This window comes from Engystomops pustulosus, chromosome 10 (genome assembly GCF_040894005.1).
Source record: "Engystomops pustulosus chromosome 10, aEngPut4.maternal, whole genome shotgun sequence".
Lineage (NCBI taxonomy): Eukaryota > Metazoa > Chordata > Amphibia > Anura > Leptodactylidae > Engystomops > Engystomops pustulosus.
The window spans coordinates 100,044,854-100,060,548 of NC_092420.1; the positions used below are offsets into that span (position 1 = coordinate 100,044,854).

The following is a 15,695-nucleotide window of genomic DNA, read 5'->3' on the forward strand; positions in this document are numbered from 1 at the left end:
GAAGGTATATAAGGAGAATAGTCCCAGTCCTCCCCCGGTAGAAGGTATATAAGGAGAATAGTCCCAGTCCTCCCCCGGTAGAAGGTATATAAGGAGAATAGTTCCAGTCCTCCCCCGGTAGAAGGTATATAAGGAGAATAGTTCCAGTCCTCCCCTGGTAGAAGGTATATAAGGAGAATAGTCCCAGTCCTTAATGTCTGCAGTTAGGAACAGAGCTGATTAAACATGAACAATATTTGCCCTCTTTATGCTCTTTAATAAATAATTCAGTAAAAAGTTATGAAACAAAAGTATGAGCCACCTGGTGTTCATATAGTACAGCAATCTGCATGTCCACCTAATGTGCTGAGTGCTGGTGGCCGCACATGCTCAGTCACTCTCCGACAGCCTAGTGTCTGCACGGTAATGTGCACATCCACCTAATGTGCTGAGTGCTGGTGGACGCACATGCTCAGTCACTCTCCAACAGCCTAGTGTCTGCATGGTAATGTGCACGTCCACCTAATGTGCTGAGTGCTGGTGGACGCACATGCTCAGTCACTCTCTGACAGCCTAGTGTCTGCACGGTAACGTGCACGTCCACCTAATGTACTGGGTGCTGGTGGACGCACATGCTCAGTCACTCTCTGACAGCCTAGTGTCTGCACGGTAATGTGCACGTCCACCTAATGTGCTGGGTGCTGGTGGACGCACATGCTCAGTCACTCTCTGACAGCCTAGTGTCTGCACGGTAACATGCACGTCCACCTAATGTACTGGGTGCTGGTGGACGCACATGCTCAGTCACTCTCTGACAGCCTAGTGTCTGCACGGTAATGTGCAAGTCCACCTAATGTGCTGGGTGCTGGTGGACGCACATGCTCAGTCACTCTCCGACAGCCTAGTGTCTGCACGGTAACATGCACGTCCACCTAATGTACTGGGTGCTGGTGGACGTACATGCTCAGTCACTCTCTGACAGCCTAGTGTCTGCACGGTAATGTGCAAGTCCACCTAATGTGCTGGGTGCTGGTGGACGCACATGCTCAGTCACTCTCTGACAGCCTAGTGTCTGCACGGGAATGTGCACGTCCACCTAATGTGCTGAGTGCTGGTGGACGCACATGCTCAGTCACTTTCCGACAGCCTAGTGTCTGCACGGTATTGTGCACGTCCACCTAATGTGCTGAGTGCTGGTGGACGCACATGCTCAGTCACTTTCCGACAGCCTAGTGTCTGCACGGTAATGTGCACGTCCACCTAATGTGCTGAGTGCTGGTGAGCGCACATGCTCAGTCACTTTCCGGCAGCCTAGTGTCTGCACGGTAATGTGCACGTCCCCCTAATGTGCTGGGTGCTGGTGGACGCACATGCTCAGTCACTCTCTGACAGCCTAGTGTCTGCACGGTAATGTGCACGTCCACCTAATGTGCTGGGTGCTGGTGGACGCACATGCTCAGTCACTCTCTGACAGCCTAGTGTCTGCACGGTAATGTGCACGTCCACCTAATGTGCTGGGTGCTGGTGGACGCACATGCTCAGTCACTCTCTGACAGCCTAGTGTCTGCACGGTAATGTGCACGTCCACCTAATGTGCTGAGTGCTGGTGGACGCACATGCTCAGTCACTCTCCGACAGCCTAGTGTCTGCACGGTAATGTGCACGTCCACCTAATGTGCTAGGTGCTGGTGGACGCACATGCTCAGTCACTCTCTGACAGCCTAGTGTCTGCACGGTAATGTGCACGTCCACCTAATGTGCTGAGTGCTGGTGGACGCACATGCTCAGTCACTCTCCGACAGCCTAGTGTCTGCACGGTAATGTGCACGTCCACCTAATGTGCTGGGTGCTGGTGGACGCACATGCTCAGTCACTCACTGACAGCCTAGTGTCTGCACGGTAATGTGCAAGTCCACCTAATGTGCTGAGTGCTGGTGGACGCACATGCTCAGTCACTTTCCGGCAGCCTAGTGTCTGCACGGTAATGTGCACGTCCCCCTAATGTGCTGGGTGCTGGTGGACGCACATGCTCAGTCACTCTCTGACAGCCTAGTGTCTGCACGGTAATGTGCACGTCCACCTAATGTGCTGGGTGCTGGTGGACGCACATGCTCAGTCACTCTCCGACAGCCTAGTGTCTGCACGGTAACGTGCACGTCCACCTAATGTGCTGAGTGCTGGTGGACGCACATGCTCAGTCACTCTCTGACAGCCTAGTGTCTGCACGGTAATGTGCACGTCCACCTAATGTGCTGGGTGCTGGTGGACGCACATGCTCAGTCACTCTCTGACAGCCTAGTGTCTGCACGGTAATGTGCACGTCCACCTAATGTGCTGAGTGCTGGTGGACGCACATGCTCAGTCACTCTCCGACAGCCTAGTGTCTGCACGGTAATGTGCACGTCCACCTAATGTGCTGGGTGCTGGTGGACGCACATTCTCAGTCGCTCACTGACAGCCTAGTGTCTGCACGGTAATGTGCAAGTCCACCTAATGTGCTGAGTGCTGGTGGACGCACATGCTCAGTCACTCTCCGACAGCCTAGTGTCTGCACGGTAATGTGCACGTCCACCTAATGTGCTGAGTGCTGGTGGACGCACATGCTCAGTCACTTTCCGGCAGCCTAGTGTCTGCACAGTGATTCCCTGTACACTACAGAGCAGCCAATAGGAATAGCTTCCTGTCCTGCTTGTAAGGGAAGGATCATGGTCCCTGCAGTTAGAAGAAGACTCCAAATGGTGAGGAAGGAAGAAGGAGCCACTTCCAGAGCTGGAAAGAGACTGATTCAATCCTTAGCTCAACCCTAAAAGGGGGAGGGGATTGATTTCTTCAGAAGCACCAATATGGATGCATTGGATGAAAAAAATGTATTTTTTATGTTATAAAACAGCTATTGAATTGACACCAATCACGTTGTATCTTTTCTGCATTATTTTTCCATTGCGTTATGCAGTTACTGTATCTTATGTATTATGAATTGCTGTAGAGTTAATTATTTACTCTACATAAATGTTTCTGGTGGAACATCCCCCATACTGTGATGTGTATATAGTAATTATATATCCCTTTTATGGACGGCTCAGTGATTGTCCATTGATGATTTCATTATTGTACATTGTATACTGTGTGATGGATTCTACATGCCTGGCGTCTCGTCTCTGCGCTGTGCAATTCAATGGTTATAGCCGGAAATTACAGCTATGATATTGTAATGGCGATACAACTATTGCCTCATTTTGTAGGGTGTTGTATCTGATAAATGGTCGTCAATGGAGTTATACATGGCACATGCTTAGGGGACCATGTAGTGTAATGTATAGGAGTCTAAAGTATAATGTATAGGAGTCCATGTAGTATAATGTATAGGAGGCCATGTAGTCTAATGTATAGGAGGCCATGTAGTGTAATGTATAGGAGGCCATGTAGTGTAATGTATAGGAGTCTGTGTAGTGTAATGTATAGGAGTCCATAGTCTAATGTATAGGAGTCCATGTAGTGTAATGTATAGGAGTCCATAGTCTAATGTATAGGAGTCCATGTAGTGTAATGTATAGGAGTCCATAGTCTAATGTATAGGAGTCCATGTAGTGTAATGTATAGGAGTCCATAGTCTAATGTATAGGAGTCCATGTAGTGTAATGTATAGGAGTCCATACTGTGTTCGGCTGGGGTTAGTGGTAATAAAAAAGCAGAGCAGTTCAGGTTCAGTTTTGCAGAATTTGGCCAAAATATGGACAAGGGTTTGATTCATTTACCTAAACCTGAACCTGAACAAAATCCACCACCCCCACTCCCCCACCCAACGCGAAGAACCACCAGTAACACCCATGATCGTTGCTGGCACCAATTGCAGTTGTTACCGATGTGGGTGAGCCTGAATACCCAACTTGATTGTGAGCCGCATGGGGATAGGGACCGTTTTGGTGAGCTCTGTGCAGCGCTGCTGCCACTATATAAATAAAGGAATTATTTTAACTTCTGGCTGAAGTCGAGTTTCAGGTACCGAAACCTGCAATGTTCAGAACGGACCCAAACATTTCAGTTTGGGTCAGTTCAATCCTAGTTAATAGTCCTTAGTACTTATTTATGATCTCTGCAGTACATTTCAAATTGCTTCTCTTTCAGGAGGGGCAGGAGACTAATTATAAGAGGAGCTTGTCCCAGAAGGGGAAGGAGACTGATTTTGTTTGGATGGAAAGGTCATATTTAGCCTTATCAACAATATTACTATATACCTTTCATTCCTATACAACAAACAGGGTGATTTATAACTATTTATTCATAATTTAGTTATTTATTAAAGGGAACCTGTCACCAGGGACCTCATTTTTACTAAAGACAGGTTGTAGAAGCTCATCACACCTACAGTGCACACATGTCTATCTGTTTTCTCACATTTGCATTACACTATAATGTTGTGTTATAACTTACCTTGCTTCTTAACAGAATCCTCTGTGTAGTCCTAGGGGGTTGGGCTTTGGTTTGGATGCATTTAAAAAATAACATGTGACGTCTGTACTGCTCATCCTCAGCTCTCACCCTCTTGCTCCTGTAGAGCTTTACAGGAGCACAAAGGTGGGGGCTGAGAGCTGAGGATTCTGCAGCATAGTCAAGTCACATGTTTTTTTAAATGCAACCAACCCCTGGGACTACACAGAAGATTCTGTCAGGATGCAAGGTAAATTATATCATACAATTATATTGGAATGCAAATGTTTAGACATATGTGCACTGCAGGTGTAATGGGCTTCTACAACCCGTCTTTAGTGAAAATGAGGTCCCTGGTGACAGGTTCCCATTAAGTATGTTATATTTTTGAGGAATACTGCTCCTAGTAGCTATATATATATAATTTTACACTTCCCATTAGTCAGTACAGTAGGAATGTATTATTAGGAAGGATTTGCGCCATTGTGGGAATGTGAACACGAGGTTCTGACTCATGAGCCAAAAATGTCTCCTTCTAACCAGAAAAAAAACCTTTTATTTGATTTTTTTTCAGCTTGTTCTCTTGTCAGATCTAATAAATAATCCAGCTCCTTACACATGATTATATCTTCAAGGAGCCCGGTGTCATCTACGTCTTGGCAGATTCTTGGTGGAGGAGATAAGTGAGGAAATGATTAACAAGTATCTTATATTTAACAAAGACTGAAGGAGATAAAACAGGAATAGTTCTGCGAGTGTCGGGTGTCGGCTTCATATATAGAACGTGATGTGAGAAACACATTTTGGGTTTGAGTCGCGTCATCTTAATCTGCTCATTGGGAATTCACTTCAATCCTTTCCAGAGAAAAAAGATGACTTTATGTCTTTCTGTCGCTTCAGATCTGGCGTTGCCTAGAGTCTGATGATAAAATGTAACAATCCTGGAACTGGAAGAAATATTGTAACATGCATTAGTAAAAACTTGTAATGATACACGAAGTGGTCCAGGGGCTCAGAAAATAAATGGATACTCACCTCTCCCTGGCACCCAAAGTCCTGCTGCACTCCTGCTGTCCTGCTGCACTGTACAGGAACCGCTAGAGGAGTCTGATCAGCCAATCACAGTGGGGCGGGTCACTGCTCCAGCACATGATTGGCTGAGTGTCTTTTACTGGTGTTTCCTGGAAGTAGAATTTAGCTGGACCAGGTGCAATGGAGAAGAAGGGAGAGAATATCGATAATATTATTATTCTCGCACCCCCTGAAGACCCTCTTTATCTATAATGCTATTTTACCAGGCAAACCCCTAGAGATTAGGCCACAGGAGGATCCACTACTGCACTAATGGGGCAGGAAGACAATGTGACCCTCCATCATTTTCTCTCCGCCTTCTTATTCCCTTCCGTTTAATCTTATTTCTTTTCCTCTTTCCCTTTTAATTTACTTTTCTTTTTATGTTTTCTTCAAAGCGCTGATACTTACACCTTAATTGTACAATATTTTGTTTTCTTCTCCTCTTCTTTCCTTTCCGTATATTTGTCTTCCTTCTTTACTTCCTATTTTCCCCTTCACTTAATGCAATATTTCCTTCCTTCATTTCCTCCCTTCCTTCATCCCTCAATACTTCCTTCCTGTCTTTCTTCCTTCCTTCTTTCCCTTCCTTCCATCCTCCTTCTTTTTTCTTCCTTACTTCCTTCTGCCCTACCACCCTCCCTCCTATTCCTCTTTTCTTCCTCCTTTGCTCTTTTCCTTCGCTCCTTTTCCTTTCTTCCTTTCCCTTGCCCTTTTCCTTCCTCCCTCATTCATTTTCCTTTCCTCCTAACTCTCTCTCTCCCACCTCGCTCCTTTCCCTTCAATTCCCTCTTCTTACCACAATCTCTCCTTTCCCTCTCTTCCTCCCTCCTTATCTTCCTCCCTCATTTTCCTTTCTTTCTTTCTTTCCCTTCCCCTTCCTTCCTTCTTTCGCTTTTTTTTCTTTTGCTAAATCCCACCCACTGTTTCTCTTTTCTTTCTTCCTCCAATCCTCTCACACATCCTTTCTTCTATTCCTTTCCCTCCATTTCTTCCTCCATCCTCCCTCCTCTTCTTCTTCCCTCCCTCCCTCCTCCCCTTCCTTCCTTCTTTCCTTTGTATTCTTTTCCCTCCATTTCTTCCTCCGTCCTCCCTCCTCCTCTTCTTCCCTCCCTCCTCCCCTCCCTTCCTTTCCATTCCTTTCCCTCCATTTCTTCTTCCGTCCTCCCTCCTCCTCTTCTTCCTTCCCTCCTCCCCTTCCTTCCTTCTTTCCTTTGCATTCCTTTCCCTCCATTTCTTCTTCCGTCCTCCCTCCTCCTCTTCTTCCCTCCCTCCTCCCCTTCATTCCTTCTTTCCTTTGCATTCTTTTCCCTCCATTTCTTCCTCCGTCCTCCCTCCTCCTCTTCTTCCCTCCCTCCTCCCCTTCCTTCCTTCTTTCCTTTCCATTCCTTTCCCTCCATTTCTTCCTCCATCCTCCCTCCTCCTCTTCTTCCCTCCCTCCTCCCCTTCCTTCCTTCTTTCCTTTGCATTCTTTTCCCTCCATTTCTTCCTCCATCCTCCCTCCTCCTCTTCTTCCCTCCCTCCTCCCCTTCCTTCCTTCTTTCCTTTCCATTCCTTTCCCTCCATTTCTTCTTCCGTCCTCCCTCCTCCTCTTCTTCCCTCCCTCCTCCCCTTCCTTCCTTTTTTCTCCCTCTTTTCCCTACCCCTTTCCCTTCATTGTTTCCTCCCTCCTTTCCCTCCCTCCCTCCCTTTTTCCACCCTCTTCTAAACCTAAAGAAACAAGTGAAGTGACACAAAGAGACTCAGGAAACGTTGTTGATTTTTACCAGAGTTTTATTTTCCGCTGAGTAGACCCATTTCCAAATATATCCACTTTTTTCTCAACTATTTTAGCTAGTTTCACAAATTCAGTACAAAATCAAGTGCAAAACAATACAGATTCCATGAAGTATCGGATGGATGATAAAATGGATTGTCACATTCTCGTTTGCACAACATTATCTGAAAAGAATTCTGAATAATACTTTTTTTTTGAAGAGGAATAGCTCTGAAATCACAAAAACATATGAGAATTGTGCTATAATCAGGGATCGGCAAAAACAGGATGTAGGTTTCTTATGCCAAGAAGCTGAGTGATAGACAAAGCATTGCAGGGCCGTTATAGAGAAGCGTGCCCCCCCCTCTATGCAGGGCCGTTATAGAGATGCGTGCCCCCCCCTCTATGCAGGGCCGTTATAGAGAAGCGCGCCCCCCCCTCTATGCAGGGCCGTTATAGAGAAGCGCGCCCCCCCCTCTATGCAGGGCCGTTATAGAGAAGCGTGCCCCCCCCTCTATGCAGGGCCGTTATAGAGATGCGTGCCCCCCCCTCTATGCAGGGCCGTTATAGAGAAGCGCGCCCCCCCCTCTATGCAGGGCCGTTATAGAGAAGCGCGCCCCCCCCTCTATGCAGGGCCGTTATAGAGATGCGTGCCCCCCCTCTACGTACGTCACATTGGTAGCTGCCGATCACAATCTTTTGCGTTACAACATTGTAACAGTCAGAGATTCAAAAAGTTTTTGGGCATTAAAAATGTATCCCACTCGCCCCAAACCAATGTGTCCAGGCTAAACTTTCAGATTTTACGTACTTTGAGCATCTGGTTTAGCCATAAGTGGGGGGTCTGCTGTAGGTCTATCATCAAAAAGATAAAGATAGAAGCTAAATCATCACCATTAATGAGTGGACTAATCCGTAACAAACACTTATTGATTGGACTTCACCCAGACTATTTCTCTGGAAGATAATTGGGTCCATACTGCACTGGGTGACCGGAGTAGCCATCGTGATTGTATTTACATAATTTATCCAAAAATTATTTTCTTTGTCCTTCGGATAACCTTCATATCTTTGGCCAGGGTTTGCGTTACCTAATCCAAAGCCAACAACGAATGCTTATTGCTGTCAATGGTGCACCGTGGCTAAAACAAACCCTCAAACCAGCCTGGTCCCATGTTGGAACCCCGTTAAGATGTTGCCGGTAATGGGGCGTGGCTTATTTTGACCATTTATAGACGGCTTTATCTAGGACTTTGGCAAAATGAGTGAAGAGTTCAACCAGATCTCAGACGGTGGATTGAATGGCATAATCTGATGGGTCTTTTTGATGACCACCTGCAAAGTTCTTCATGGGGTAGTAAGGTCTACCATGATGGAGGACACATTTGCTCTACAAAACGGTTCTGCAATGGTATTGTCTATCAGGTGGAGAGTATCTGCCAACAAAAGCTGTTACATTAGAGAATCTGCAGACGTGTGGTCTCTGCATGGGTTGAGGAACACTGAGATTGAACACTGGCCGACGGATGGACGTTTCTCATAAGCACACGGAAAAGTCTTTCACACTTGGGTGGCTACATGATATGAACTCCTAAAAATATGTTCTGTACATTTCAACATTTTTTTATATATATATAGAGAGACTGAATCCCCCCTTAAGCTAATAAAACCCCCATCTGAATAAAAAAAAAAAAAAAGGAAAAAAAAAAACTGAATAAAACTTTATGAAGGCACACCCATGCGAGACATACAGGTATAAAGTCAACTGCTCCATGCAGTTTATTTTTTCTCATATTTTTTTTATTTTATTTGTATAATACTGTATCTGGAAACCCCAAAAGCTTGCAGTCGATTTAGCTAAATGTAACCGGTGTCATCTTTTGAAGGCAATATATATATATTTTTTTGTATTTTTTGTCATAAAAATGGAAAATGTTCGATACACATGAGTTCAAAATCTGATTTCGAAAAAGGCAAGAGAACACGGAGCCTCGGAGCACTGAAGCATCGGAGTTTCCTCGCGGATATTGTCTTCACTAATATATATATATTTTTTTATAAAGGGGCGTTTTTCTGTTTGTGTTTTTTTTTTGTTTTTTTGCTCATTTTTGTAAACCATAACCCGCACCTACGGTCACCAGACTCTTTTCTGAAAACTTGTCAATTAACAAACATGAAGTCACAATTAATATCCTCTAAAAGTAATTTCAGAGCTGTCACGTTTTATCGTTTTTTTTGTTTTTTTTTTTCTTAAAAAAAGGACAATGTGTACTGCGTCACAACGTAATGCAGCTAATCAAATGAAAGGAGAGAAGGAAAGTATTTACAAAAAAAAAAAAAGGGAAAAAAAAAAAATTCTTAAGAAGCCGATCATTCCCCCAGGTAAGTAGTGCCGACTACATCCCACACTGTGCCGGGCCGCATCCTGCCACCAGCCGTTTCGCAGACGCCTTTAAAGCCTTGTTGTGGTCGGGTAGGTTTATTGTATTACCACGTTCTTCAGGTAGATTATGCTCGTGAAAGAGGAAAGTGTCAAAACCAGGTACCAACAAGAGAAGAGGATTTCTGCCCTTCCAGTGATGCCGTACTGGGCTGTGCTTGGAGCTGTAAAAAGACACAAAAAAACAAATAAAAATTATTGAATTCTTTTTTTTAAACAATTTTAATTTCGATTCTTTAATGCACAATAATAACATAATAATTATATTTAATAATAATAACATTCATGATTAGAGATGAGGTCACCCAGATGATTGGGTTCGGTATATTTCGGCATAAAACAACTCGATTTATTTAGTCTGGAAAAGAGACAACTATGAGGGGATCTGATTAATTTATATAAATAGCAGGGACAGCAGAGAGCTCAGGCGCTGGTCACAGCAGGGACAGCAGAGAGCTCAGGCGCTGGTCACAGCAGGGACAGCAGAGAGCTCAGGAGCAGAGCACAGCAGGGGCACCAGAGAGCTCAGGCGCTGGTCACAGCAGGGACAGCAGAGAGCTCAGGCGCTGGTCACAGCAGGGACAGCAGAGAGCTCAGGAGCAGAGCACAGCAGGGGCACCAGAGAGCTCAGGCGCTGGTCACAGCAGGGACAGCAGAGAGCTCAGGCGCTGGTCACAGCAGGGACAGCAGAGAGCTCAGGAGCTGGTCACAGCAGGGACAGCAGAGAGCTCAGGAGCTGGTCACAGCAGGGACAGCAGAGAGCTCAGGTGCTGGTCACAGTAGGGACAGCAGAGAGCTCAGGCGCTGGTCACAGCAGGGACAGCAGAGAGCTCAGGCGCTGGTCACAGCAGGGACAGCAGAGAGCTCAGGCGCTGGTCACAGCAGGGACAGCAGAGAGCTCAGGCGCTGGTCACAGCAGGGACAGCAGAGAGCTCAGGAGCTGGTCACAGCAGGGACAGCAGAGAGCTCAGGAGCTGGTCACAGCAGGGACAGCAGAGAGCTCAGGTGCTGGTCACAGTAGGGACAGCAGAGAGCTCAGGCGCTGGTCACAGCAGGGACAGCAGAGAGCTCAGGCGCTGGTCACAGCAGGGACAGCAGAGAGCTCAGGCGCTGGTCACAGCAGGGACAGCAGAGAGCTCAGGCGCTGGTCACAGCAGGGACAGCAGAGAGCTCAGGCGCTGGTCACAGCAGGGACAGCAGAGAGCTCAGGCGCTGGTCACAGCAGGGACAGCAGAGAGCTCAGGCGCTGGTCACAGCAGGGACAGCAGAGAGCTCAGGCGCTGGTCACAGCAGGGACAGCAGAGAGCTCAGGCGCTGGTCACAGCAGGGACAGCAGAGAGCTCAGGCGCTGGTCACAGCAGGGACAGCAGAGAGCTCAGGCGCTGGTCACAGCAGGGACAGCAGAGAGCTCAGGCGCTGGTCACAGCAGGGACAGCAGAGAGCTCAGGAGCAGAGCACAGCAGGGGCACCAGAGAGCTCAGGCGCTGGTCACAGCAGGGACAGCAGAGAGCTCAGGCGCTGGTCACAGCAGGGACAGCAGAGAGCTCAGGAGCTGGTCACAGCAGGGACAGCAGAGAGCTCAGGTGCTGGTCACAGTAGGGACAGCAGAGAGCTCAGGCGCTGGTCACAGCAGGGACAGCAGAGAGCTCAGGCGCTGGTCACAGCAGGGACAGCAGAGAGCTCAGGCGCTGGTCACAGCAGGGACAGCAGAGAGCTCAGGCGCTGGTCACAGCAGGGACAGCAGAGAGCTCAGGTGCAGGTCACAGCAGGGACAGCAGAGAGCTCAGGCGCTGGTCACTGCAGGGACAGCAGAGAGCTCAGGCGCTGGTCACAGCAGGGACAGCAGAGAGCTCAGGTGCAGAGCACAGCAGGGACAGCAGAGAGCTCAGGCGCTGGTCACAGCAGGGGCAGCAGAGAGCTCAGGCGCTGGTCACAGCAGGGACAGCAGAGAGCTCAGCCGCTGGTCACAGCAGGGACAGCAGAGAGCTCAGGTGCTGGTCACAGCAGGGACAGCAGAGAGCTCAGGCGCTGGTCACAGCAGGGACAGCAGAGAGCTCAGGCGCTGGTCACAGCAGAGACAGCAGAGAGCTCAGGCGCTGGTCACAGCAGGGAGAGGAGAGAGCTCAGGCGCTGGTCACAGCAGGGACAGCAGAGGGCTCAGGCGCTGATCACAGCAGGGACAGCAGAGAGCTCAGGCGCTGGTAACAGCAGAGACAGCAGAGAGCTCAGGAGCAGAGCACAACAGGGACAGTAGAGAGCTCAGGCCCAGGTCCCATAAATCCCTTCCTCATCCAATCCCTTCCCTTCCTTGGTTGAACTTGATGGACATTTGTCTTTTTTTTGGCAACCAAACCCGAAGGCAGAACTCGATCATCGGGTTCGCTCATCTCGACTTCTGATACTACGGGGGTTATTTATTATTGGGCAATTCCTTGGGACGGTCTATTTTTGGGGCTCCGCCATCCATCAGCTTTATGATAGTGGTTTTGACCCTTTAATAAATCTTCTTACGGTCTACTTTCTGTTTGGGATTTTTTTTCAAAAAGTCTCAAAATGCAAAAAAAGTTTTAATGGGACTTTTTGCACTAGTCCCAAGTCATGGATCTGCTTCGCACTGCGTTGTACTAGCAGTAGTTCTATGTATACTCCAGATTAAAGGGGGCTTCACATTAATCAAAGTTAGGCCCTTTCCACAGGATAGTGAAAACGAGGGGTCCGATGGGGTCCCAGTTACATCAGTGGGACATCTCGTCGCTCCCGGAGAGTGAGCAGACAGCCGAGCATGACCATTAATCTCTATGGAGAGCACGGAAATTGTGTAATCTGTGTGCGCTATAAAAAAGAGGAATTATTATTGGCGATCTCCCCCTAGAGCACCTCAGACTCATTAGCATAATTGTAAAAGTTGATTTTAGACGGATGGAGGCCATGGATAACAAATATAAGAAGATCCCACAGTCCCGGTGCCTGGATCTATGGGTAATGTTCCTGGTTTATCAGGATGGATTCTGATGGGAGATTACTTTAAGATCCAGCAATCAGAATATAGAAGGGGACATTAGTATACTCCTCCTCCTGTTTTATTGAAATAATGAAAAATAAACATGTACTGTCTTATTATATTGACCTCTCTTAGACCTCTCTGAATGACCCTTTACAGTGGGTGCCTATGGAGGCCGCATGAGCTCACATTAATCTCCCTGTGTTTGGTTACACAGCTCTGACAAGGGATGATAAACCCCTTCACTTTTACCTTTAGCTCTGAAAATACAGCACATAGCATACTACAGCCAGGGAGAGCGCAGGAAGGGTTAACACTCACAGCTGTGTAACAAGAGGAGCAGATAGAGAAACTTGTCTTTAATCCTGTAGACAGATTTGCCTGAGCAACAGAGAAGTAACATTGTAACCAAGGGGCACTTTGCAGTCTGTTTCTTTACAAAATAAGCGGAATTTCTTAATGAAGTAAATTAGAAAAATCTTCACAAAAAATCATCTAAAATCACGGTTACACAGTTGAACTAAACATTTACACATATAAAGTCACATTTTGTTTTCCTGGTGGAGGTGACTTTAATTTTCCCAGCTGGAAATTCCCTTTCATTCCGGATGTTTTTGGAAACATTCAGGATTCCGCTCATTCCACGATATAACAGATCCGCAGTCGCTCGCTGCAATCCTCTACCTGTTCTCTGCCCCTGGAACTAATGACAGGACTTGTAATATTCCTTCCAGGGGGCCGGGTCACGGCTCTAATGGATCATTTACAACACAAATCCCCGCGCAGAGTCCCCGTCCTGCACCTTCTAATTGACAGCAATTTTAGGACGGATGAAGGAAAATAATGCGACCTCCTTCACTAAACCGTTTATCCCTTCGCAGAAAAAGCCTCTCCTGCGGATAATTGGTTTTGACAGCGTTCACTTACGTGTAACTGTTCTGTGTTTCCTTACCACTCGGTTATTAATGAGATTACAGCCGACCCGAAACACAAAGGTCTTCATACACAGAGGGAACCGCACCGCTCATGTGTCACATGACTGCAACATATACAGGAGCCGCATCAGCCAATCCGGACCCCACACACAACTTCTACACAACAGTAATAGGGGCAGTATTATAGTAGTTATATTCCTGTACATAGGGGGCAGTATTATAGTAGTTATATTCCTGTACATAGGGGGCAGTATTATAGTAGTTATATTCCTGTACATAGGGGGCAGTATTATAGTAGTTATATTCTTGTACATAGGGGGCAGTATTATAGTAGTTATATTCTTGTACATAGGGGGCAGTATTATAGTAGTTATATTCCTGTACATAGGGGGCAGTATTATAGTAGTTATATTCTTGTACATAGGGGGCAGTATTATAGTAGTTATATTCCTGTACATAGGGGGCAGTATTATAGTAGTTATATTCCTGTACATAGGGGGCAGTATTATAGTAGTTATATTCTTGTACATAGGGGCAGTATTATTGTAGTTATATTCTTGTACATAGGGGGCAGTATTATAGTAGTTATATTCCTGTACATAGGGGGCAGTATTATAGTAGTTATATTCTTGTACATAGGGGCAGTATTATTGTAGTTATATTCTTGTACATAGGGGGCAGTATTATAGTAGTTATATTCTTGTACATAGGGGGCAGTATTATAGTAGTTATATTCCTGTACATAGGGGGCAGTATTATAGTAGTTATATTCCTGTACATAGGGGGCAGTATTATAGTAGTTATATTCCTGTACATAGGGGGCAGTATTATAGTAGTTATATTCCTGTACATAGGGGGCAGTATTATAGTAGTTATATTCCTGTACATAGGGGGCAGTATTATAGTAGTTATATTCCTGTACATAGGGGGCAGTATTATAGTAGTTATATTCCTGTACATAGGGGGCAGTATTATAGTAGTTATAGTCTTGTACATAGGGGCAGTATTATAGTAGTTATATTCCTGTACATAGGGGGCAGTATTATAGTAGTTATATTCCTGTACATAGGGGGCAGTATTATAGTAGTTACATTCTTGCACATAGGGGGCAGTATTATAGTAGTTATATTCCTGTACATAGGGGGCAGTATTATAGTAGTTATATTCTTGTACATAGGGGGCAGTATTATAGTAGTTATATTCCTGTACATAGGGGGCAGTATTATAGTAGTTATATTCTTGTACATAGGGGGCAGTATTATAGTAGTTATATTCCTGTACATAGGGGGCAGTATTATAGTAGTTATATTCCTGTACATAGGGGGCAGTATTATAGTAGTTATATTCCTGTACATAGGGGGCAGTGTTATAGTAGTTATATTCCTGTACATAGGGGGCAGTATTATAGTAGTTATATTCCTGTACATACTGGGCAGTATTATAGTAGTTATATTCCTGTACATAGGGGGCAGTATTATAGTAGTTATATTCTTGTACATACTGGGCAGTATTATAGTAGTTATATTCCTGTACATAGGGGGCAGTATTATAGTAGTTATATTCCTGTACATAGGGAGCAGTATTATAGTAGTTATATCCCTGTACATAGGGGGCAGTATTATAGTAGTTATATTCTTGTACATAGGGGCAGTATTATTGTAGTTATATTCTTGTACATAGGGGGCAGTATTATAGTAGTTATATTCTTGTACATAGGGGGCAGTATTATAGTAGTTATATTCCTGTACATAGGGGGCAGTATTATAGTAGTTATATTCCTGTACATAGGGGGCAGTATTATAGTAGTTATATTCCTGTACATAGGGGGCAGTATTATAGTAGTTATATTCCTGTACATAGGGGGCAGTATTATAGTAGTTATATTCCTGTACATAGGGGGCAGTATTATAGTAGTTATATTCCTGTACATAGGGGGCAGTATTATAGTAGTTATAGTCTTGTACATAGGGGCAGTATTATAGTAGTTATATTCCTGTACATAGGGGGCAGTATTATAGTAGTTATATTCCTGTACATAGGGGGCAGTATTATAGTAGTTACATTCTTGCACATAGGGGGCAGTAT

The 15,695-nt window shown here is 45.7% G+C and overlaps 1 protein-coding gene across 2 annotated transcripts in view; it reads right to left on the minus strand.

Moving 5' to 3' along the window:
* Nucleotides 1-7,798: 7,798 nt before the first annotated feature.
* The window catches only part of NEGR1 (neuronal growth regulator 1), a 464,122-nt gene continuing 456,225 nt past the window's right edge, over nt 7,799-15,695 (minus strand). The window contains exon 8 of one of the 2 annotated variants that reach the window (XM_072129222.1): nt 7,799-9,838. In XM_072129222.1, the coding sequence (XP_071985323.1) occupies nt 9,714-9,838 (125 nt within the window). In that variant the 3' untranslated portion in view covers nt 7,799-9,713. The remainder of the gene's footprint in view (nt 9,839-15,695) is intronic. The other variant, XM_072129221.1, reaches the window with a different exon arrangement.